This window comes from Hemicordylus capensis, chromosome 1 (assembly GCF_027244095.1).
Source record: "Hemicordylus capensis ecotype Gifberg chromosome 1, rHemCap1.1.pri, whole genome shotgun sequence".
Taxonomy (NCBI): domain Eukaryota; kingdom Metazoa; phylum Chordata; class Lepidosauria; order Squamata; family Cordylidae; genus Hemicordylus; species Hemicordylus capensis.
In genome coordinates, this window is record NC_069657.1 from 341,938,269 (window position 1) to 341,963,455 (window position 25,187).

General features: G+C 42.2%; 1 protein-coding gene and 1 long non-coding RNA gene across 25 annotated transcripts in view; one reads left to right on the forward strand and one right to left on the reverse strand.

Annotated features, from left to right (window-relative positions):
• Positions 1 to 25,187, reverse strand: part of TRDN (triadin) — a 305,901-nt gene that overhangs the window by 195,694 nt on the left and 85,020 nt on the right. For 23 of the 24 annotated variants that reach the window (XR_008313241.1, XM_053284346.1, XM_053284354.1 and 20 more), the window contains 3 exons: positions 15,171 to 15,302; positions 10,091 to 10,204; positions 607 to 672 (listed from right to left, as the gene is read on the reverse strand). Coding sequence is in view for 23 of the 24 variants with exons in the window: in XM_053284346.1 (XP_053140321.1) it covers positions 607 to 672; positions 10,091 to 10,204; positions 15,171 to 15,302 (312 nt within the window). In the remaining variant the exon portion in view is untranslated. The remainder of the gene's footprint in view (positions 1 to 606; positions 673 to 10,090; positions 10,205 to 15,170; positions 15,303 to 25,187) is intronic. The other variant, XM_053284401.1, reaches the window with a different exon arrangement.
• The window catches only part of LOC128339896 (uncharacterized), a 103,432-nt gene that overhangs the window by 60,532 nt on the left and 17,713 nt on the right, over positions 1 to 25,187 (forward strand). The window lies entirely within an intron of this gene.

The window sequence follows — 25,187 nt, forward strand, 5'->3', positions numbered from 1 at the left end:
CGCCTCTTATACAATACCCATAGGATTACCAGGAAAATGCTATACGGCATACTTTGCATTCTCTGTACTCTATGAGAAGTGGCCTTCCATGAAGATGATGCACTCTTAAATCATTGCTGAAGAAAAAATTTCCAGAAAACATTAGCCAAATATAATGTCATTGCTAGAATGGACTCCAGCCCATGAAAGTTTATGAAACAATTCATGTGTTACACTTAAAATACCATGGAAGACTTGATTACAATAGATACAGGATCCTAATGAAAGGATGGCTCTTCATCAAAAGTAAATGCCAATTAGATCAAACCTAGAGCATTTGAATTAGTCCATTTCAGTGCCTGGGGCTGAAAATCCAAAATGGCAGCCTGGCTAATGGAGAACATCATCTACTGGAAAGTTCTCCTGTGGAAACCTCAATAAAATGAAAGGGAGTTTAGTTCCTGTTTCTTTCATTTAGGACCCAAGAAACCTTTCCAGTGCATTGTTTCACAGACCAGATCTCCTTGCACTAACGGTCCCCAAAAATACTTTTTGTAAGGTAGGCTGCTTCACAATCCAACCCATTCATTTAAATTACTTAGTATTAAACCCAATAGTTTAAATTACCTTTTGGAGAAGGAGGGGCTTTCTTCTTAGGCTTTTCTTGCTTTGCAGGTTTCTCTTTGGGAGGAGCTAGAAAGGAAGAGAAAATATACATATGACACCAATTAAGAGATTATATGTACAAAAGCCTCTCACTGCTATGATCTGTACTGGTAATAAATTCTGACAGCCATGACAGACACCTGCGACCCTTCCGGCCTTCACCAGCCAAAGAAAGGACTACTGCCACCCGCTGAGTCTCATCGCAGTGTCTCACTTCTCCTGGCCAAAAAAATCACTACCCCCACCCCCTACCCCATTTGCCTATTTTCTTTGGCACCAGTCATTTTGCCTAGGAAAAGACACACACAGCCGAAAAAGAAAAGAAAAAGCAGCAACACCAGGAAGAAAAAGAAAGGAAAACAATGCAGGAATGTCCTTTCTCTCTAGCAAGAAAGGGCTCCCTTTCCAAGCCCGGCTTTTGGTTTTTAAGCAGGAGAAATATTCTATATTGTTAGGCTGATCAGCTGTTTTGACAACAGGCACTATTGGCATGATGCTGAGCCCTCTAGAGATGGAAAGGGGCTGTAGTTCACAGAGAACCTTCAGCTGTGCAGCTCTCAGGAACATATTTATGCAAGTGGACTGGGATTTGGAGGGAGGGGAGGGACATGAAAATCACTCCCCACCCCTGATGCCTGGTCCATTTCACAAAAAACCTTCCACTAAGGGACACTGAAGGATCCCCATCATGCAGCCCTTCTTCCATCTCTAGAAGGCTGTGCATTATGCTAGCCATTCTTGATAACTGTGAGTCTCTCAAGTATTTAGGATGTAATGCACATGACAATCTCCAGCTAAGGTGAGGGCGAAGACAGTTTGAAGAATGGGGGAGGGGGAGAGAGCGAGCGCGCTGTGTCAATGGGGGAAACTGCTGGGATGCTGTTTTTTCTCCTGTGTTGGCAGGAGGATCCTCATGTGTTGACACAGCATCCCCGTACCTCCACCCATTGCTGAAATGCCTGCAGATGTCCTCATTTCTTTATAGAATGAGATGAATACAACAGTGCTGGGAGCACCTCAAATGGCATAAATTCTACAAAGATTTTAAGAAATGAATAGGTGCAGAGATTTCCTAGAAGAAAAGCTTTAAATTTTTGAAGAAAGGGGGCTTATAATTTTTTTAAATTCAGCAATGGGATGAGAATATCAAAGAATTAGCAACCCTTTTGGGGGGCAGAATGCCTTTCAAGCAAATAGGTGTTGGAGTTTCCAGTTAAGATTAACAAGTTAAGCTAAGACACACAGTAGGAACATAGGAAGCTGCCATATACTGAGTCAGACCATTAGTCTATCTAGCTCAGTATTGTCTTCAGAGACTGGTAGTGACTTCTCCAAGGTTGCAGGCAGGAATCTCTCTCAGCCCTATCTTGGAGATGCCAGGGAGGGAACTTAGAACCTTCTGCTCTTCCCAGAGCAGCTTCATCCCCTGAGGGGAATATCTTGCAGTGCTCACACTTGTAGTCTCCCATTCATATGTAACCAGGGTAGATCCTGCTTAGCTAAGGGGACAAGTCATGCTTGCTACCACAAGACCAGCTCTCCTCTCATGTAAACATGGACCACTATTTCGCTCCTCAATACCTTCTAATCACTACTGACTTTATTCAGAGACACAGCAACATGGAGGCACTTTGGCCGCATTCACATGCTACAGAGGACCGGAGTCGGAGAGACCTGCTGTTTCCTTACCATTGCTTACAAAGCCAGACCACTCCTGTCTGGTCCATAGCGTTACTTGAGGTTGTGCTGACAAATCTCCAGTTAGAACCCTCAGTTTGTCGTGAGTTTTACTGCTCCAAACCAAGAGTCCAGGGAGTCTCTTTTTGGTCCGAATGCAGCACTGGAGGCTGCATTCAGCCAGACGGGAGGTGAGGGAGGCAGCTACTTCCTATCTCTCTTCCTCCTGATTGTCTGTGTGGGCTGACCTTCAGGCAAGAAGGAAGCCCACACAGCCAGTTCCTTGACCTCTCTACATGCTCTCCAGTAGGGTTGCGAATTTTGTATTTTTTCTGTTTTGATTTGTACCAAATCTGAATCAACCCCATTTTGTATTTTGTCCAAAATTAAGGCTTCCGAATCACCCCAGTTCTGTTTTGTATCCGAATTAATCCGAATCTGAATCTGAATTAATTCAGATTTTAAAAATGGGCCAGATGGTCAAAAGAGTGGGTGGGGGTCATAGTGCCCAATGAGTGGAAGCTACCACAAAAATTTCAAAGGAATTGGGCAAACTGCTGATTTTTGGTGAATTTTGAACATCTTTCAGATTTTCCCCATAAGGTATGATGGAGGTTTCAGGAAAAGTATACTTTCACGTGGGGGGGAGGGGTGTCCCAGAGTGGTGTGGTTGGTGGTAGTGCCAGTTGATACAAGGAAGCTACCACATTTTTTTCAGGGTTTTGTTGTTCTAGAGGTGTTCTAAGAGTAGATTCTCTAGTAGCATATGAGAATGGAGTCATGGTTTTTCATTAAAAATCTCATTTGCTACCAGAGAATCTAAACTCAACACCTCAGAAACTACAAAGCCCAGTACCCCAATGGGTTAGCAATCCAGGGGGTTGGTTGGCACCACCACTTGCTTCGGGCCATCCCAGTGCCCCCCAGGTCAAGTTATGGGGCTGCTGAAACCTCCATTATTCCCTATGGGAAAAAATCTTAAAGACGCGTAAACCTCAAAAATTCCTAAGAAATCAGCCCTTTGCCCTATTTGGAATCTGGGTGCACCATCCTTGGGGCACTGCCACCCAACCCACTGTTTTGCCCCTGAAGTAAAATGTAAAAAATAAAATAAAAATAAAATAAAACTGCCTTGGTACTATGGAACAGCTTCAAATGTTCATTTAACTGAAGTGGAGTGAGCCGTAGCCCAAACAAATCAGCCTACTGTTCAGAATTGTTGAGATTTATCATCACTGCATTTAAGAAAGTGCAAAACCATGGAGCATGGTTACAAGAAAGAGAGAAGCAACTAAGATTCCTGGGGATGTCAATAAATTGACAGAGATATTCCCCACCCCCCTCCTTTTGTCTCCTGTAGTCCCATGTGAATGACCTGTCCCTGCAATGGCTAAAGTTGTGAACCACTGGCTTGGACATCATGTCCCACCAAATTACATTGTGGCCTAAATTACATTAGACTGCTCAACTTGGGCAACAACACTTAGACACCACTATGACTCATAAAAATCAGAAGAAAAACAAAGTAGCTCTTCAAAAAAACCCTGAACAAGTCAAGAGACTCTTTCTAAACCTTTGGAAAGAAAAACCTGTGTAATTTCAGAAATTTCCTAACCAGCTTCTTGAAAAGCTTCTCCACACAATTTATACCATGGCTTTTAGGAAGAGCTTTGGAATTGCATTGAGCTCCCAAAGATATTTGGGTATTTCTGTCATAGGAACATAGGAAACTGCCATATACTGAGTCAGACCATTGGTCTATCTAGCTCACTATTGTCTTCACAGACTGGAAGCGGCTTCTCCAAGGTTGCAGGCAGGAATCTCTCTCAGCCCTATCTTGGAGAAGCCAGGGAGGGAATTTGAAACTTTCTGCTCTTCCCGGAGCAGCTTCATCCCCTGAGGGGAATATCTTGCAGTGCTCACACATCAAGTCTCCCATTCAGATGCAACCAGGCAGACCCTGCTTAGCTATAGGGACAAGTCATGCTTGTTACCACAACACCTGCTCTCCTGTCTCAAAATGCTGTCTTCCAAATCCCTTTGCAAGGTCAGTTTGCTTTTCAATCACACTGAATACAACACATACTTAATTAAACCATTCAAGCTCAAAAGCTTTTTGCATAGCTTATCTTCTGCTAATCACTCAGCGCCTCCTCTGAAGTGGAAAGAGTCAGAGAAGTCAATTTCAATTGCAATGCTTTTCCGAAGAACAAAGCTTTCTGTCCGAAACACAGTCATTTTGATTTGGAAACAAAAATCTCTGTTTTTTAATTCTTGATTTTGTTTTGGTTACAAAACCTTTGAAATTGCCATTTTCAGGCACAAAACATTTTGTACCCGAATTGAAATGCACAAGCCTACTCTCCAGTACATCCAAATGCGGACAGGAGAGAGACGGGCGGGTGTGTGTTGAACCTCAGGGCCATTGGTCCTGTGGTTCCAAGTTACATGCAAATGCAGCCATTCTTTCTACGTTCCTCTCTGAAAGCATTGTGATTGGAAGGGAATGGAGTGGCTGAGCAAAGAAACTGGCCAGCTTGAGATGTCAATCTCAAAGTACTCTTTCCCCATCTCATTGCTTTTCATATATGGCAGATCACCTAATTGCCTCCCTTCTGTCAGTTTCAACATATTGCAATGTCTGCCACTAGAAAACAGTAGGAGAAAAGCCTCTGAATAGTTGAATATCTTCAAATCTCTCCAGATAGATTTGGACATTGCTGATCTGATTCAAAGAGATTTTGGAGGTCTAGTTATTAGGTTCAGATCTAGCTGAATTCTAAATGTTTTCAATGCCCTATTTAGCTCGAATCTCCACTGAATTGAATAACAATCCAAAGCTTCGTACAGGCCTACTAATAGTAGTCCTTCACAAATATTGGGCTCCAAATATCTTAAGCCAGGGCTGTACAACTTCTGTCTTCTGGTTGTTGTTGGACTGCAACTCCCATCCTCCCCTGTCACAGTGACCAAAAAACGATTGGAACAAAAGCAGCTGTAGGTTCAAAGTTGTGCAGCTATGCACCCAAGCTGAATAATTTTCACAGCCTTTACGGAACCAAATAGAGCTGACTTTTTTTCACCATTCACTTACATGAAATATGGCACCTTTTCCCAGTGCCGGCGTAGCCCCTTAAAGAGAAATGGAGACTTACTGAGGCCAGCAATGTCTGGGAAGGAGTGTGGGGAGCAGTGGAAAATGGAATCCTTTCCAACATGCTTTCCCCATAGACCTCTCCAAGGCTCCATTTAAGAGGGGCTCTACTGGTACTGGAAAAAGCACAGCAATGTGCAGAGGTGAGTGGAGTGGTGGGGGGAGGTGGCTACCTCTGTGTGGTGCCAGGAGAGCTGTGAGGTTTATTCAGCTTTGCGTATTTGGAAACCGCTATATTGGCATAGGCCTATTATTTACTTCTACAAGTGTATTTGCCTCCACTTTGTGCTACATTTACATAGTTAATGCAAATATTACAAGGCAGTCATACATTTTCAGCAATGTCTTATCCAAAGGCAACTAAACCTCCTCCTCCTCCCCACAGCTGGGAAGGAGGAGGCACATAAAAGATAGTTCACAAGGCAATTCAAGGCAAGCAAGATAGCCTTTGAAAGTCAGCTAATATCCTCCCAATCAGCTGTTCAGGAAGAGGGTTGGTGCTATGGATATAGCTATCCCACTTCTTCTGCCATAGGTAACTTGTGAGATTTCAGCATCCCACAAAAGGGCAATGTGTTGTGCTTCACTGTGTACACACTGTTGTTTGGAGCCATAGGCTCTTTGCAACTTTGTTGTTGTTGTTGTTGTTGTTGCCAGCATTCAAAGCACCTAGAAATTAAGTACTATCATTTATGCTTTCAGAGTTCAAGACAACATACTCAGTGTTCACAAACTCATACAACACATACAAAATTGATGACAATTGGCAATCTTTTTAAAGCATTGGCTGAAGTTATTTCAGACAATAGCAGTTTTGTCTGTCAATACTTTTCATTCCCTGCAGGGTATGAACCTTAACCCCAGCCGGCCTCTGAAAATACTGAAACATAATTATGCCATGAGGAAACTTTAAATTCAATACACAAAAATGAAAAATGACCATAAGTGCTCCTGCAAATACCACACGTCTACTTGCCTTAAGCAAGTCATTTTCTTTATAGCCAAGTACAATATAATTAGCTTTTTATTATCATCCATCAACCTTGGTAATAGTGTACAAGTGGATTTTGTGCCTGGGAGAGCAACGTCATTTTCATGGTAATTCCATGGAATAATCATATAACGGATATAATACACAACCTGTTATTTCTGCTGAAGCAGTTAATGTAACAGTGGATACTGGGAAAATAATGCAGGAGGTAATTTATTATTATTTGCTTATCTGACTTATCTCTCTCCTGATTACCAAAAAACCTATCAACATTTTATTGAATATTTCAATTTAAAGTCCCCCACCACAGGCAGATAGCATTTTGTTTTAAGCTCACGAGTCTTTCTGAGAGTCATGTGAAGAACTTCCCTATTATTCTCATTTTCCATATGGAGATCTAAATCTGAGAAATGAAATCAGATCAAGTTTTCCGTAACTTCTACTCATTCCAATAGGACTCATGAAAATAATGTTCTTGACATGTTGTGCCTTTGGTCAATAAGATACAATTTATATTGCAAATGAAAAATATGCAAATAAAATATTTTCTGAATTGATGTATCTACATGTACAATCATGTGTATAAAAAGGACTGATGGTATGCATGTGTACTGAAAGCCTGTGATTTGTTCTTCAAGTCCCTAAAGAATAATGTAGTTAACATTTAACATTACACTATCTACAAACAATATAGCAATCACTGAATTAATTAGACCTTTTCTATCTACTGTCTCTACTGCAACCATGCAGGCTCATTATTTTATTTAATTAAAACCAATGTTTGATTTTTTTTTCACTTCACTACTCTTCCCAAATTTTAAAATCTACGACTGTTCAGATAAAATATCAGGCTTTACATATATGAATGTCTGAACCTGAAATTGGTACTGCTAAATGTTTACTTCCTTGTTGCTGAAAATAATAACTTTCTATGCAAAGCAGTTTTGTGGAGTGATCCCTGGAAAGAAAAGTGAAGGTCACTATGGACATGATAGTTTTCCTGCAGATTTTCCCAGCTGTCTTTGCTGCCTTTATAACCCCTTTCACTAATATTTAACCTTCCGTGTTTCTAAATTCCTCCCACCTTCCCAAACCTGGCTGGTTCATGCCAACTGTGGTTAAGGAAGCTTTACTGTGGTTTGCCATGATGATTTTATTGACAAACAATGCCTTCAGATGTAATGTGGAACTGCGGGTCCAATGGACCCATGGTTCCATGCTCCCTCCCACCGCTCTCCAGTCCACTTTTGGACGTGCAAGAGAGCTGCTTCTCTACAGGCAGCAACACTGCAGACAAGCAGGGAAGCTGGATGTGTGGGCTTAATTCTTGACAGAAGGGCAGCCCACACTTAGGCTGGAGTGAGGGAGGAGCTTCCTTCCTCATCTCCAGCTCCATGGGGCCAAAATTGCGGTGCCAGCATTTGGATGTAATGCTGGCACCGCAGAACTGGAGTTGGAGGCATCCAAACTCCACTCTGAAATGAAGGTTCAGCATCCAAATCAGTCAAACTGGGCTGAACCGGTTCGATCCAAACTGGGCCCAGTTTGACTCAAACTTGGACTGACCCCCATTTTTGAAGAGCCGGTTCTACTCAAACCTGGTTCGAGCTCAAACCGGTTCACACAACCCAACTCCTGGCCATAGGAGGTGGGGATGGGGTGAGTCCAGTGAGATTTGGGGCAGCATTAGTGCTGTCTCCCATCCAGGACTGATGCCAGCAAGTGGGCTGAAGACATGCAACAGCAGCAGGAAGTGGGCAGGGACACATGCCGCCATCCCCCCAAAGATCCCCAAAGATGATTGCCTTAGTTCGCTTCATGACATCATTTCTCCAGCTGCCCCTGGAGACATGATGCAATTGGCAAGACTAGAGACTCTGGGGAGGGAGTTGAATCCTAAAGAATGACAACTATAATATGAGAAAAAAAACTGGAAAAGGCATTCGAAAAAGGCAAAAATAGAGACAGTGGCTAAGGTTTACATACAGCACAGCACCCCACTGATCCACGACTGAGGTGTGTACACTTGTTATTTAAACCCTGACCATGCTACTAACAAGTTCACAGAGGCACTGACACTACTAACAATTGCATCATTGCTGTAGCAATGAGACTCCTATTGGAAATAGGACTGATGATGCAGTTCAGTGGCTACCTAGCCTTTCTTAGCCTGTTAGCAGTATGGATGAAATCCATAAAACCATTTATGGATGCATGGACTATGTGTGCATACCTGATGGAACTGCACTGTATATAAGCTAGTCATTTGTGGGACAAGTTCCAGAAAATAGGGGCTGTCCCTTGTAAATAGGAATAGTTGGAACCCATGAATCAGGAATGTGAAGAAATTATCTCCCAAACCAATTTCCATTAAGAGAGGAGGTGTCCTAAAATTGCCTCTCACTGCTTACCATCTCTTTGCCCTCATTGCTGCTCTTCTATTTGCCAAAAGCAAAAAGAAAAAGGTTTTAATCCCACAGTCAATAAAGAAACATAAATGTTAGGGAATGCTTTCACATGCTCCCATGTAAATATGCCACCCATATTTGAGTGGCACTGCAGTTAGTTCACATAATTCCAGATTATAGCAGACAGATCATGGTTCAGAGCCATTTGCTGTTGTGTTCTTTTATCAAGCATTCGACTTCATGACTCCTCCAGTGTTGAGAAGTCATGAACCAATGCAGCCCAGTTTGACCCAATTTCACTGCTTGGACCAGACTGCCTTCAGGTTGGATGAACCAAGTCATGGTTTGAGTTTGGTGATTCCGTATGCACCTCTAACCAGGAGCCACCCTTTTCCTCAAAGAGCCTGTCAGAGCCACCAACAGCTATTTGCATGGTGCATGGTGCAGGTAGGAGAAAGTGCAGATTGGCTGTGCTTTCTGTTTCCAGCTCCTAGCTGCACCTTTAAGCCAGCAGCATTGACATCTCTACCCATCTCTTGTTTTCGCTGGCTCCCTTTCCCTTCTGATGCTTGGAAGGAAGGGGCCCAATGGAAGCAAGAGATGGAGAGAGTATCATTCAGATAGTTGGCAGTGGCTACGATGGGCCCAGCAAGGAAGAGTGTGAAGTCAGGTGTGGGAGGCAAAGGAAAGGCAGGGCCAACTAAGGGTAGGACATTGTCAGCACCAGATCCCATCTGAGAGAGCAGGAGCAAGGCAGCTTATTGAATGGCATCAAGCAAGCTCTGTATGTGTATCCCCAGTGGGTGCACAACACAAAGACATTATACAATGCATGTAAATCATATGATGAGTGGAATTAGTCTTTGGCAATATGTAATAGTGAGTAGGGGGTTGAGCAGTAATCTTTGTTATTAGAAATGGTTGTTACAAGTATATTCCTATTTTCATTCACAAAATGCTGGAGGATTTGGTTCAGCTGCTTGGTAATCTGGAATAAGGTGCTTTGCATGTAGTTTGTTACCTTCTTTCCATTTGTGCCACCCTTGTAGTCAGAATTATATGCCATTCTTCCCAGGTGTTTGGGCATGCCCCCTAAACATTCACAAGTATGTTGCTATTTCCATCAATGAAATGTTGAAGTGTATGCTGGTGATTATGATGTGAGTCCAAACTTTGCATTGCTCTTTGAAAGATTAAAGAAAACACAATCATTACCTATGGCTTTTTCTTTCTTTTCCAGTTTTTCAGGCCGTTCAGGCTTGACTCTCTTTTCTGGCTTTTCTTTCTTGTCAGGTTTTTCATGTTTTACAGTCTTTTCTCTGAGTATAGCTACAAAAGAATAGGCGTATTTTGGTGTAAAATTAAAAATGGTATCTGGAAGAAGAATACTTAAACACAATGGGACTTTGAAACTAGATATGGAAATTTTTTCAGGCAGTACTGCAGTCACCACTTGTTTACTTAATGAAGTTTCTGTAGATGTCACATGTTAAGATCACACTGAATTAAGAGAAGTGCCTAGTGGAATATGCTATTATTATGATTATATTTTCTTATTTTTTATTATACTATATATTTATATTTATATGTTTGTTTTGGGGTTTTTTTGTGTTTATTTATTATCTTGACCTGCTGAGCTTCTCTTTAAAAACAAACAAACACTGGAAGAGCTAATTCTCTTTATTTGCAATTTTGTATAAAATGTTTGAACAGCATGTTAGTTCCTTGTAGACATTTTAATGACAGAAATAGCTACTAGCAGCTATATTTCATTGCAAAAATTAAGTACATCCACAAAAGAACTGAAAAAGAAGTATAAAGCTTACAGATGGGAATGTCAAAGTTCCAACAGAAATTGGTCAAGACTCTAGGATAACAATGAAGTTTGTACTTTTACTTGTATCTACTAAGCAATCACACCAACTGATATTATAAGAATGGCTATGAAAATTTCCAACATTTCCTACATCTGCAAGAGATGGAGAGAGCAACATTCAAATAGATGGAAGTGGCTGCTATGGGCCCAGCAAGGAAGAGGGTGAAGTCAGGTGTTGGAGGCAAAGATGAGGCAGAGCCAACTAAGGGTGGGGCATTCTAGCTAGGGCATCAGGCTTTAACTTAACCACCAGCTTTGATAGCCAGTAAGAAATATAAGAACATAAGAACAGCCCTGCTGGATCAGGCCCAAGACCCATCTAGCCCAGCATCCTGTTTCACACAGTGGCCCACCAGTTGCCGCTGGAAGCCTACAGGCAGGAGTTGAGGATATGCCCTCTCTCCCACTCTCACTCCCTTGCAACTGGTACTCAGAGGCATCCTGCCTTTGAGGCTGGAGGTGGCCTATAGCCCTCCAACTAGTTGCCATTGATAGATCTTTCCTCCATGAAGTTATCCAAACCTCTCTTTAAGCTATCCTGGTTGTTGGCTGTCACCACATCTTGTGGCAGAGAATTCCACAAGTTGATTATGCATTGTGTGAAAAAGTGCCTCTGTTTGCTGGTCCTAAATTTCCTGGCAATCAATTTCATGGGATGACCCCTGGTTCTAGTGTTATGTGAGAAGGAGAAGAATTTCTCTATACCCACTTTCTCCACACCATGCAAGATTTTATAAACCTTTATCATGTCCCCGCGCAGTCGTCCTTTTTTCTAAACTAAATAGCCCCAGGTGTTGTAGCCTTGCTTCATAAGAAGGGCCACTGATCATCTTGGTGGCTCTCTTCTGCACATTTTCCAGTTCTACAATGTCTTTCTTTAGGTATTGTAACCAGAATAGTATGCAGTACTCCAAGTGTGGCTGCACCATAGTTTTGTATAAGGGCATTTATAATATTAGCAGTTTTATTTTCAACCCCCTTCCTAATGATCCCTAGCATGGAATTGGCCTTTTTCACAGCTGGCACAATTGAGCCAACACTTTCAAGTTGCTGTCCACCACGACCCCAAGATCTCTCTCCTGGTCAACTGTTCTCAAGTTACAAAAACTCCCCCAGTTGGTCACCTAGAAGATGGCTCTTTCTTTTTTCCTTCTGATAGTCATTATCCGTCTGCATTTGCTACCATCTTGTCTGGTGGCCACTCAGGGACGGGCCTTCTCTGTTGCTGCCCCGAGGCTTTGGAATGCACTCCCTAGTGAAATAAGAGCCTCCCCATCTCTGACAGCTTTTTAAAGGTCTTTAAAGAGGCATATGTTCACCCAAGCTTTTAACTGATACTGTTTTGATTGTTTTTAATGTTGTTTTAGAGCATTGTTTTAAAAAAATTTAAATTGTTGTGTTTTAAATTTTTTGTTTTTGTTTTTAACTAATGTTTTAATGTTGTTTTTATCTGTTGTAAACCTCCCAGAGACATAAGTTTTGGGCAGTATAAAAATAGGTAAATAAATAAAATAAAAATAAATAAAATACAGGAGGGATAAAATGTTTGCTAGTGAGGACTTTTGTGAATTGCAATGGGATTATCCTCATATCAATATAGCCTAACTGTGTGCGGGATTGCAACTAATGGACTGTAACATAAACATATCTTCTGTTTACATAAGGAGGGAGAGGCAATTTATGCAGATTCCTTCTTCACCCGGCAGCTACATGCTACAGATTCCCCTGAAAATCAGCTTCTGAGGTTTTACTAACTTGTGGGAACAAATTTTCCAAGGCTTTAGGTAGCTGCAGCAAATTGTTGAAAATGGCCTTTCTCCCTTATACAAACAGAACTTCTGCTAATGGAAAATGTTTTTAGAACAGAACATAATAACTGTAAGAGATGAGTCTTTAGGCAAAAATCTATATTTTCAACTTTGGCTTATTTATATACCCTTTGCTCACTACTTCTTGCATTGGTGCCTTGCCTTAAATTACATTTTTATTTCACCCTTTTGCTGAAGAACACTAGGGGTATGGAACAGACATTTGAAAAACAGCTTTGTTCAAGTGCACTGGAAAAAAAGGCTATACAGTGATAAACACATTTGTTCACTTTGTACACTTGCTCATATCCGTGCACCCTATCCAGGTGTGTATATATGCCTTTGGACTAACTTGGAGAAATTCACTCAAAACCAAGTTTGTTGTAGCAGGGAAATGGCTTGACTAGCAAGCCAGAGGTTGCCAGTTCAAATCCCTGCTGGTATGTTTCCCAGACTATGGAAAACACCTATATCGTGCAGCAGCGATATAGGAAGCTGCTGAAAGGCATCATTTCATACTGCGTGGGAGGAGACAATGGTAAACCCCTCCTGTCTTCTACTAAAGACAACCACAGGGCTCTGTGCTCGCCAGGAGTCGACACCGACTCGATGGCACACGTTACCTTTAAGGGTGGCTAACAAATGGACCACAGTATTGACAGAGGCAAGACAACATTTGGGTACCCCAGAGGAGCAACAGATGCAGAGGGAAGGCTCTTGAAAACAATAGATAATGTTTGTTTGTAAAATGTAGAGTCACAATGTAAAGTGTGGTAGTTGACCACTTTGTACACTCACAGTTGCACATGAAGTGAAAGCAATTCAGAGAATGAAATAAGGAGGGGAGGGGAGCAAAGCTGCTGAGGCACTAACAGCCTGTAGTTGGCAAGAACTGGAATATGTGTGGAAAGAGGATGGGAAGAGATGGGGGGAAAAGAAATAGAGAAGAGAGAGAATCAAGAGCAGCTTTAATACATCCGCTGCTTTGTGCATGATGCCAAAAGGGGGTCACTTCAATTAGGTGAAAATTCAGGGTTCTAGCTGCAAAGGTTTTGCAAAGAGCAGCAGGCAAGGAGAGGCAGCAGTATTTTGGCTTGGCATCAAATCCCAAAGTCCTGCTCATAGCAAATGGGAGCACAGGTGTCTCAGGCAGTCACATATAGGTGTTAGCCTGTGAGAAGCCCACACGGCACACAGCCAACCTCATTGGCTCAGGAATTTGCTCCAAAGCCTAGAGGTTCTAAGGCAGCTATGGGCTTAACCCATAGCACGTACACATACAGAGCAAGCCAGGGACAATTAGTTCCAAGAGTAACCGAGGCAGTCTTATTTAGGCAGCGGATCTATGCAATGATCACTTAAGGATAGTGAGTTCAGCTCAGCTCAGCAGTTTTGGATCCCACAATCCAATGTTCCAACTTAGGGATACAGCGGTCCAGTGATTCAGCTTGGGGAAAGGATTAGAGCTCAGAGGATCAGCTGGGCAGTGGGTGTGGTAGATACTATCCAAATGTGCCACAGAACAAAAGGGCTCTGTATTGCCAAATCTATACAACCAATGTGAGATTTGACATTGACAGAGTTGCAGGGTGTGCTTTCCCTGCTTTTCAGAGGTAGTTTTTAGTCTTTTAAGACTTTTTTGCTTTATCGGGAATTCTGACAAAGCAAAGCATTAAGAATGCACAGAATTTAGAATGGGCGTGTCATGTTTTCCTAGGTTGCTTTTGTACTGATTCAGGGTTTGAATGATGCAGCTGTTTGATCCAAACAGAGGCCAACTTTCCACTTGGCACCAAGGATTTGTCAGGCAGCACTGCTTCTTATCAGAAGCCAGAGTTTCCAGATAGGAGCGAGAGGCTGTCTGGCAGCATATTCTCAAATGGTTTAAATCAATTTTAGATCCTGAGTCAGGAAAGCAGTTTAAAATGTCAATAAGTGGTTTTCATTAATAAATGATCTTGTGTGCTACAGCATTACAGTGGCAAAAAGTAGTTTTGTATGAAAACTATCAATAGATGGGTTTGCTAGAGTCCAGGACTTTAAATGAATGGTAAGTTCTGTTTCGTTCAACTATGCCAAACAATAGAGGCCTGTTAAGGGAGCATTGTCCCCATATTAAAGGAAAGCAAGAGCACCAATTAAGTGATAGATATTTATGATGATATCTAATTAGTCTCTGCATTCACATCCTCTCATTAAATTCTTCATTTGGTTAGAAATTAAAACCAGATATTCTCTCCACTGACTGAAAGAACCTAATATTGAACTTTATCAAAGATAACTCAACTAGGACATTGGAAACGTGAACTCCCCAGTATACTGGCCTTGAAATCCACAACGCTACACAGTTTTGGAATCTGGGCAATAATAATCATTTGTTTATAACAGTGTTGGATTTTCTCATTTCTGGACACTACAGAAACTCAACTACTACCCTCACCTCTTCTACCCCCTAATCAGTAAACAAAACTCTATCTTCCTGGCACAAAGACAAAGAAAGACTGTACTGTATAAAAGAGCTAGATTGATTCTTTATGAGGGCCTACATTCTTCAGTGGATCTATAAAGCAGCAAATCATGCGGAGAAGATACTCTTCAAATGCTCACTTACCTTTAGAGACTTCCCTTTTTTCAGGTTTTTCTAGTTTCTTTGGCTTTTGAGTTTTTTTTAGTTTCTCAGGTTTCTCTAGTTTTTCAGGTTTCTCTGGCTTCTCAGGTTTTTCAGGTTTCTTTTTGTGAATTTCTAGAAATAAGGAAAGAGTTACCAGACTTGGGGGGGGGGAGGGGAATCAAGTTGCTGTGTTGGTTCAAATTTTTAAAAAAATCATCAAGTCAGAAAGCCAATGGCTGACACTAGCAGAAGCATCCCTGCAGCAGACCGTTTCCTCAGCTCTGCAGAGATGACTGCGCACGGGGATGCAATTTCCACTGATCTCTCCTTCCCCTGTAAGTTGTCTGCACAACCAAAAGGACATATATTTGGGTGGCCCTTCTGTGGGATGGATAGAGCAGTGAAAATCCCACCAACTGTGAGATAGCTCTTCAGAGCTAAGGAAGTGGTACACTGCTGGAATGCTGCACAGTTACTGCACGGTTACTGGAGATGTTGGCCAACATCTCAAACATTTTTTTTAATATTGTACAATTACAGAAAAACTATGTTTTATGTGTTTAGCTTTGTAGGTCATTCTTACTACAGAACTAATACAGAATAATCAATTAGCAGTCTTTTGACTAAACTATTGCATTTGACACTCAAAGTAACTCTCTGACTAAAGGCTTACAATTACTCTCAGATTATAGATACCAAAAAATAAAAATAAAAAATTGATGGCATGGGTTAAAATTTCTGCTCAGCTAGAAAATCATTAGGTGAAGGTATAAAAACCAAACTTTAAGAAATAAGTATTTTCAAAGTTTAGGAAATATTTTACCTAATGGTTCTGTCTTTAAATGGAACTTTAAATCACAGAGGAATTGTGTGGACATATCAAGAATATTAAGCAGGATGTGTATGTTAAAATTTTACATTATGTATTAGTAGGGCTGTCAATCTGTTAAAGACATTTCTAGTCATTAGCTACTTTTGAACTTATGAGTGGATTAATAAATCAGTGTAATTGATATAAATATTTCCATATGTACTTGCTATTTCCTATATGAATTATATTGCGAGGGGGTGTATAGATCAAGATATAATATTGTACACAAGAGGTATATTGATGATAACTTGATTATTACAAGTACTAAAGATTATACTGATAGAAAGTCTGGGGAGTTCAATAGACTAGGGAGTATAAGATTGACAAGGGAATGGGATGGTTATCATTTTTAGATACTGAAGTCCAAATTTGTGAGGGCTACATGGAAACTAAGTGGTATATTTTATTTTTTACATTTTATATCCCGCTCTTCCTCCAAGAAGCCCAGAACAGTGTACTACATACTTAAGTTTCTCCTCACAACAACTCTGTGATGTAAGTTAGGCTGAGAGAGAAGTGACTGGTCCAGAGTCACCCAACAAGTATCATGGCTGAATGGGGATTTGAACTCAGGTCTCCCCGGTCCTAGTCCAGCACTCTAACCACTACACCACGCTGGCTGTATAGGAAGCCCATGAAAAAAGGAGATTTTACTGTATAGTTCTGGGATTTGCTGAATTACTATAAAGCAGCAGGTAGTTAAGAATGCAATACAAAGGGCAATAGGTGTGTCATCTAGTGAACACATCAAGCCGTTTCTCACAATCTATGAGAAGGGCTTGGTAGGCGGATGGGGAGGAAGGTTTTGTTATCTTACCTTTCCTACAGACAGTCCATGGAGGGAGCAGGGTGCGCAGATCGCAAACCCAGATCATCCTCCACTACCTCTGGCAGTGTGGTGGGCTGGGGACTGGAACACATTGTTCCACGCCCCCCCCCCCCGAACTCCCAAAATGTACCACGCAAGTGCATGGTGCATTGTGGGTACCCCCTGGTACCGGCCGGAAGCCCCACAATCTGATAGCAGCTGGGGCTGGCAGATGATCAAAAAAATGGCTCCCTTAACCATGTTTAAGCTGCGGACACCCCAGCAGTCTCTGCAGCAGTGCCCACTTGCTTCCTGCTGCTTCTCACAAGCAGCCAAGAGCAGGCTTGGTTAGCATTGTCCCGTTCTTGGCTGCTTGTGAGAACAGCCTCATTGTGACATCTAGGGGAAAGGCTGAAGAGTTGATTCAAGTTAATGGTTATAAGTTAATGGTTATAAACTTCCACTATGTATGAGTAGGGTATAAAGTTTGTGAAAGGAAACTTTAAAAATACCTTCCATAACAGACAGATTTGCATGGCAGCTACAGAAAACTTTGAGTAGACATGGAGTTAAGGCTAATGTTTGTACAGGACCTAAAAGTTTAAAACAATGTTTAGTTAAATTCCTGTTGTATGATAATAGATGTGAAGGGAGGGATTGTTCTGTCTGTGAGGAGGATGAGGGTTGATGTAAGGTGAAGGGGGGAGTGTATAAAATTGAATGTGTGGAATGTGCAGCGTTCTAAATTGGAGAAATAGGAAGACCGCTAATAAGATATAAAGAACATCTGGCTGATATTCAGCATAATAGAAGTCAAACAAATCCGTGGTCGATACATGTGAAAGAAGAACACGATGGAAAAGTGATCAAAACAAAAGTATCAGTAATGGCTGTTGAAGGGAATTTAATAAGACGTAAGATCAAGGAAGAAATGTTCATAGAACAATTGAAACCTAATAATAATGTTAAGGATGAGATGAAAGAAGCCATGAGATACACTGGTCACTGAAAGAGTTAATATATTCTCTGCAGGAGGTCTACTCTTTCCTATGAAGGCAAAAAAGGTGTGTGGGGGTTGGGGGGAGAACTCCCAAGACAGTGATAGGTTTGCTCAATGTGTTTTTATTAGTAATAGTACTAAGTACTTTATTACTAGTACTTTATTAGTACACATAACCAGAAAAACAAACATTGTGAATAATTTTATCTATTCAAGGATTGCCTCTGAAGAAGGGCACTACCTCAAAACACATAAGGCAACACTGAACCAATTCTATAAAAGTGTACTAATAAGAACACATTGAGCAAACCTATCAGCACCTTGGGAGTCCCCCCCCCCCCCCGCACGCCGCCGCCGCCACTTTTGCCTTTGATTTGTTGGTGCTGTGTCATTTTTCTCTCCTTCCCCCTGTTGCCAGCAGTGCTATTCTGGAGGCTCCCAGAAACCTCTCCGCTTCTGTTTGGGACGACAGGCTTGTAACTCCCACTCTTAACATGCTCAGAAGTCCCAAGGGACCATGGGCTCCCCATTTGTTGGCATATTGGAGAAAGGTCACTAAGCAGGCAGTGGGATGGTTTCACAGATTAAACCAGCTGCCAAGCGAATTGAAAGGGAATTAGCCTTGCACCTTTCCCCTATATTAGGGAATTCTAGGTAGACTGAGTTAGCTCATGAGTTAACTCCATGCTCAAGGTCCCTCTGTCCAAAGACTGAATTCCCCTCCTTTACTTCCCCTCCTCAGCAGCTGCCTCAAACAAATTAATACTAATCACCTCAGCAGGAAAAGTCAAATAAGGAACCGTAAAATGCAACTCCCTTCCCAATCACAAAAGAGCTAGAGTGGGCAATAGGAACTCAGAGGTGCTCTCATTAAAATTCCTGATTGGTTTACTGGGTCCTTCTAACCTAACAGATATTTATTTGTCAAATATCAAACACCCTTGCATGTCCATTCAGTCCATTTACATACAGGTTGTTCTTGACCATTCATGCCTTTGTCAAGCACACTCAAGCACAGCAAACAAAGACAATGGATCCTTTTGATATCCACCAGAATGTCCTCCTCAGGAAGAAGGAGAGGCCAGTATTTTGCCTCAGGACCCATTTTGGCTATAACTGGCCCTGGTTTCTTGAACCAGGGTGCTTCATTTGGTCTCTATACCTTGGAGTCACCAGTACTTTGAGCAATAGACCATCATGCCTTTCTTTGCTCTTCACACCATTTTCACTCACAGACTCCATATCAGCCTTCTTCACAGGCCCAATCTATTTAGTTCACCTCGCTGATACGAGGAGCTGGCTGCACAAAAACAGACCCCTTTGGGATTTACCCTTGCTGCCTAACCCCTGAGCTGCTTTCAGTTCTTCATTGCCTGGTTCTATCCCTGAGAAAAGAGGTCCTTCGGTTGCACCTGAGCCACAAGAGTCCAATCACCACGAAAGGAAGGACAAGCTGGTACGATAATCACAGTGTCCCTCTGGGTTCCCGCTATCCCTGCTCTTTTCTTAAATCTAAAAATCGATTTCTCTAAATTCTTCTTTTCTCTTGCCAACCTGGAATTCATTTTAATTTGGACACCAAGCTAAATTGCCTCTTTACAAGTATCTGGTTAATCTTTGTAACATATTTTAATAGGGGTGTGCATGGAACTGGCTCATTGAGTCCGGTTCGAGACTGAAGCGGGCCCAAACCAGACCAGGTCAGTTCGGTCAAGCACCCCCTCGAACTCCCCTGAGGGTTCATTAATGTAAGAAATGTTTTTTACAAGGCCATACAGAGGCCCATTGCGCAGGCGCAGCAGCCTCCAAAATGGCCAGCACCCCGGGGGAAAGGCCTGAATGGGCTGAAGAATGGCCAAACGGACTGGTTTTGGAAGGAAGAGAGGCCAGTGTGGGGAGGGGAAATCTCTGCAGACACACACTCCTGCCACCTCAGAAAACCCCCCAGAGCAGTTCCATTAACACGTATTCTTCTGCTCTCTCCTCCCTCAGGTGTTATCTATTATCCGTTTGCTGCTTTTGGTTCTCAGCTTCTGCATTTAAGTGCCTTCAGCTGGCATGCTAAATGGAGCACTGAGGTTGGTGTATTACACCAAAATGTTTGCTTGGATTTGTTTTTGCTTACATGTTACAGCAAAAATCTGTAAGTTATTTTAATATAATTTATGCATTAAAGGGGTCATTTGAAGTTTGTATTTCCATATTATAAAACCTTAGTGAGTTTGCCTTTTGAGGAACTGAAAGGAAGGAATGGTTTCTCTTGAGTATGAGATCATTTAAAGTCAATGAACAAAAGAGACCATTCACATATAGAAGAAAAGACTATAATAGGTTTTTCATCACATTTGTGAATACCGAATATTCTCTGTTATAACAGTACTCTGCAATGACTTCAAAGATAAACAGGCTCAAGATTCATCAGTATTGCAGAAGATCATTATGCAAATTTCTTATGTATAAAAGCTGATGCAGAGAAGCAGTAGTCAGTGAAGCTGCATAGTCTGCATGGTGGCAAGACTTCCAGGAGAGCCTCTGTATTGCTGCTTGCTTTGGAGAACAAACATCTGTGATCAAAGATCAGTTTCTTAATCAATTAAAGCCTATTGGTCTGATCATATTTATCACATGTAACTCATTATTGATAGTAGCAGCGTAAGTGCATAAGCTACAGCTGTCATTATTTATCAGGGACAGTCCCTATTTCAGGAATTGCCTGAGTCACCATCTTGTTCCTATTTTTGCCTCTTTGGCATACTTTCTTAATTCCCCCCTCCCCCAATATGAGTTGATAGAGTTGCCATTCTTCAGTTACAACCCCAAGTTGGTTGATGGAGGTGCTTAGGCAATAATTCTTGGTTGTTACAAGTGTGTCTCATTTTCATCTGCAACTTCTGGAAAGTATGTTATTATTGGCTCCCATAATGTGCAGCATTATGGAGATGTAACTCTACAACTTGGGGCTGCTGGCGACTTGAATGGATGGCACCTCTGATGCTGTTAAGAATGGGTAGTTGTACTAGCAGCGCTTCTACAGTTTTCCCCCATTGTTGTAAACAGGGAGAACTGTGGAAGGGTGTAACCAGAGGTACACCTAGGTAATTTTGGAGCCTGGACCTAAAGGCTTTTGGAGGCCCTCCTCTTCTGCAAATTAAGCATCATCATGCTCCTCCGGGTGACCACACCACCCAGGACAGACAAAAGGATATGGGGGGGGGCAGGGGCTGTGGAGGCCCTGGATTTAGGCCCCGAAGTCCAGGGGTAAGAATGCCTCTGGTCGCAACTGCCCATTCTTAACAGCACCAGGGCTGCCTTCCAAGCAGCAAGGTAAAGTGTTGCATGCGCGCGCGCGCACACACACACACACACACACACACACACACACACACACGGCACCAGTAAGAGTCACTGGAGAGATTCTATAATGGACTCAATAGGGACTGTTGCTCTCCCACTGCCAACTATGAGAGAGCCATCACTGTAAAAGCTATGCCTCCTATCCAGTTAGCAGGGGTTCATCTGTCATTAGTCTGGAATAATGAGCCCTTCATTACTTGTTTTTGGCATATTTGTGGTCAGAATTGCACATCACGCCTCCAAGTTGCACAGTTATGTGCCCTATGCACTATATACCCGGCTTCCCATGTCGCTTGGCTGCCTTACACATTCACTGGCATGACCCGGTTTGTTTGTTTTTATTTTAGGTGAAATGTTTGGTTTTGGTTTTTTTAAATTTTATATCCCACTCTTCCTCCAAGGAGCCCAGAGTGGTGTACTACATACTTAGGTTTCTCCTCACAACAACCCTGTGAAGTAGGTTAGGCTGAGAGAGAAGTGACTGGCCCAGAGTCACCCAGCAAGTCTCATGGCTGAATGGGGATTTGAACTCGGGTCTCCCCAGTCCTAGTCCAGCATTCTAACCACTACACCACACTGGCTCTTTTTGGAGGGTATGTAGGTGAAGTGATCCCATTTTATCCTCACCACAGGGCAGTCCAAGACATTTTGTTTCTTGAGATGAAGGACAATACGACGCCCCCCGCCCCATCTTCAGCTCGGTACACAACATTTGGAAGCCATGCTTTTGAGGCAACAGCATGTGAGCACTCTTAGATTATGCCACTAAGAGGGCAGTGGCAGCAGGGGCACTCCTATCTTGCCTGGCAAAGAACAGACACACCCCAGCAGAGCGAGAAGGGGAAAATGAAGAGCATGCCCCAGTGGAAGGAGGAAAGGTGGCAACAGCTGGTGGCAGAAAGACCTGTGGTGTGGCACCCATGGTGGTGGAAGGGATGGCACTTGCTGCCCCAAGGCAACCACCCCACCTTGCTACCTCATAGAAGGGGCCACCTCTGCTCAGTCCTATTAAGGTAAGAGAGAGTGATGTACAGTGTAGGTACTTATACTTATATCATTGTCATTAATTTATTAAGGGTATTAAATGTTTCTGCACTGCAGCTTCTTTAGTCTACAGGTCTAACCTATTTCACAGCATCTATTTATTTGTACATTATGTAAGTATGCTCATTTATACCCCAGTGTGGGAAATTACACTCTGTCCCTTGACAGTACAACTTTCTATACTTACATTGCCAGCCAAGAGAGTTTTTATTTTTGGAAGTTAGTTCAGCTGCAAGAAGATGAATTAGGAAGGGTGTGCTGCTTTAGTAAGCACATATTTTCAGGCAGGAGCATCTTTTTAAAACGCAGCTAGCTAATGTCTTTACCTTCTGCAGACAGATGAAGTTAACACACTGCTAACTGCATTTCTGCATTAAGGCCCTTAAGGTCTTCAGAAGGTAGGTGAAAATGCTCATCTCACCAGGAGCTTTTCCAGGCAGGGCTTCATGCTGTGAGGTATCCGAAGAACACAGCTATTGAATTAGCAGGGGGATTAAAAGGACCATTCCCATAGGGTCAGCTCCTCTCCGCATTCCCTGTGGATGTTTTTCCTGTGTGTGTCCCCACAGCTTGCTCCGGATTTTTCCTCCAACCAATCACATCCCAGAGGAGGAGGCACGAGACCTTTTCTTTGTTGTTGTTAGTTTGACAGTTGGAGTTCCACAAGATTGACTTTGTGATACTGCTGCTAATGCCCTCTTTTGAATGTGGACTTCCCACTCGCTTTGCCCTGTGATGTTGCTGAACTACAACTCCCAACACCCCCTGCTTTAGGACAGGGAAAGGACACAGCCTGCCCCAGCCCTTTCCTTGGGGATCGGCACCCAGTGGGCGAAATTCACTACAATCCGAGGTTTCAAATTGGAGTTTGGGAAGGGAAAACTCAGTTTGCTATTCTGATGAGACCAGGATTTCACTAATTCGGACACACAGGGATGTCAGCCCCAGGCTCCTTTAACTCCGGTTTCCCATTATGTGCGAATGTGGCCAGTGTTTCCTCCTGTTTTTTCACATGATCTATCTCATCCTGAGGCCTGCTAGATTTACTTCTTTGAAAGTAGTTGTACCATTTGCTACAACACCAAAGTGGCATCTTCAGCTAGATGTTGTAGCTTACATCTGCAGTCAACTACTGCAGTGAGTTCCACCTCCAGATCTGCCAGAAACTGCTTGGCTCCACCCTAGACTTTGCAAACTAATTTGATTCCACCTCCAGACCTCTCAAATATGCGGCACTCTGGCTCTATTACCAAACCTGGTCCAGGATCAATCCTTAACCCAGGGGTGGTTATGTATGTACTAGACATTTTGAGATCAGAAGCATGATGATATAGGGGTGTGGCCGATACTGGGCCTGGAAGCACCGTGGGCTGGTCTCTCCCAGTTGGCGAGGCAAGCACTTTGTATATCAGCTGGGCGCTCTCTTCTCTCCCTCACTCAAAAAGAGTAGCTCACAAAGTTTAGGAAAACCTATTAAATCCAATATAGCTTTCTAATTAAAATAAGAAGAGCAGCAAAAATATAGGGGCAGATTCTGCTCAAGGTAATTAATCATTTATCTTAAAGTGATGCATAAACCCTGACATACTTCCATGGCCTTGCAGCTGCAAACATTCAGTGCCAATCAAAAATGTCTAATACTCCCTGGAATGTGAAGTTCCCTAACTAGATACAACCTTAAACCCTAGCTTTTTATGCTCTTATCAGGAAATGGCCACCAAAGTTGTCTTATAATCTGACATTAGCATAATGTGCAGTTTGACTATGATGCAAAGTCTCAAGAGACGAGCTAGCAAGTGAATTAGAGCCTCAGCCTATATTTCGTGGTCAAAAAAGGCATTATGTATCAGGCTAATATGTTATGTACATTTAATCCACATTTCACTAAGTTTGCCCAGCTGATTTAGTGCACCAAAGAATTATCTTTGCTGTGTATTCTTACCCTGTGGCTTTTACAAACACGCTGTGTAAATGTTAATGTAATGTTACATGAATGCCTATGCAGTGATGTGTATTAAGTCCTCTGGATGGTGAGTTTTATTCTATTTTGGTTTGCTACATGATTGATTTTAAATAGAACTGGTCCAAAATAATTTCCTAAAAGCAAAGTTAAAATCTGAGGGTTTGGGGGTGTGGTGGTAGAGGAACAAAATAGAAGAAATTTCAGGGATGGGTAATTTAAAGGACGGCAGCTCATTGATGTTTGATGATAACAACAGTGTGCGTGTGTGTGTGCGTGCGTGCGCGTTACAAGTTATGCCATAGCTATGCAGGCAGCAGCAGCAGAATCACTGGCAGAGGTAGACGTCTTTCTGGCAGGCAGTTGCCAATTTTGTTCCTCAAATACCTCTAGAAAGATGCCGTGTCATGATTTCTGGAGGTGGGTGGGGATGGTGGCTGGATTACACCAATGTCCAGAAATAGGTCTATCATTTAATAATGCTGATTCTATCACTGCCTGCAAAGGCAGAGCATAAACTCACTCTCTCTCCTTGTAATAAAGATATTTCTTCACCAAATAAAGAAATGATTGCAAACCAAGTTTGGATTTTTTTAAAAATTGGTGAAGACTGAACAGAAAAGATAAGATGAACGCCGTAGCCTGCAACTTTTTGGATTAATAAATATAGATACACGAGGAACTGATGTTATTGTTTACATGGAAAATCGCAAGTTTAATCTGTTTGCATCAGAAGCGAAAGAAGATCTTTGTTCATTTGCATATATTGTTTAGAAGTGATTCTATTTTAAAACTGCTTCTTAAACTGAGCTACAGCTTGTCAGAGGCAAAGAAAAAAACCCGGACTAGTTTAAAAGTAGAGATGATCCAAAATGTTGCTTCCATTTTATCCAACAAATCCTCAGAAAGAAAAAAAAATGATGATGATGGAGGGGAGGGTTGTTCATGGGGTTAGCCACAGGCAACCACCATCCCCCTCC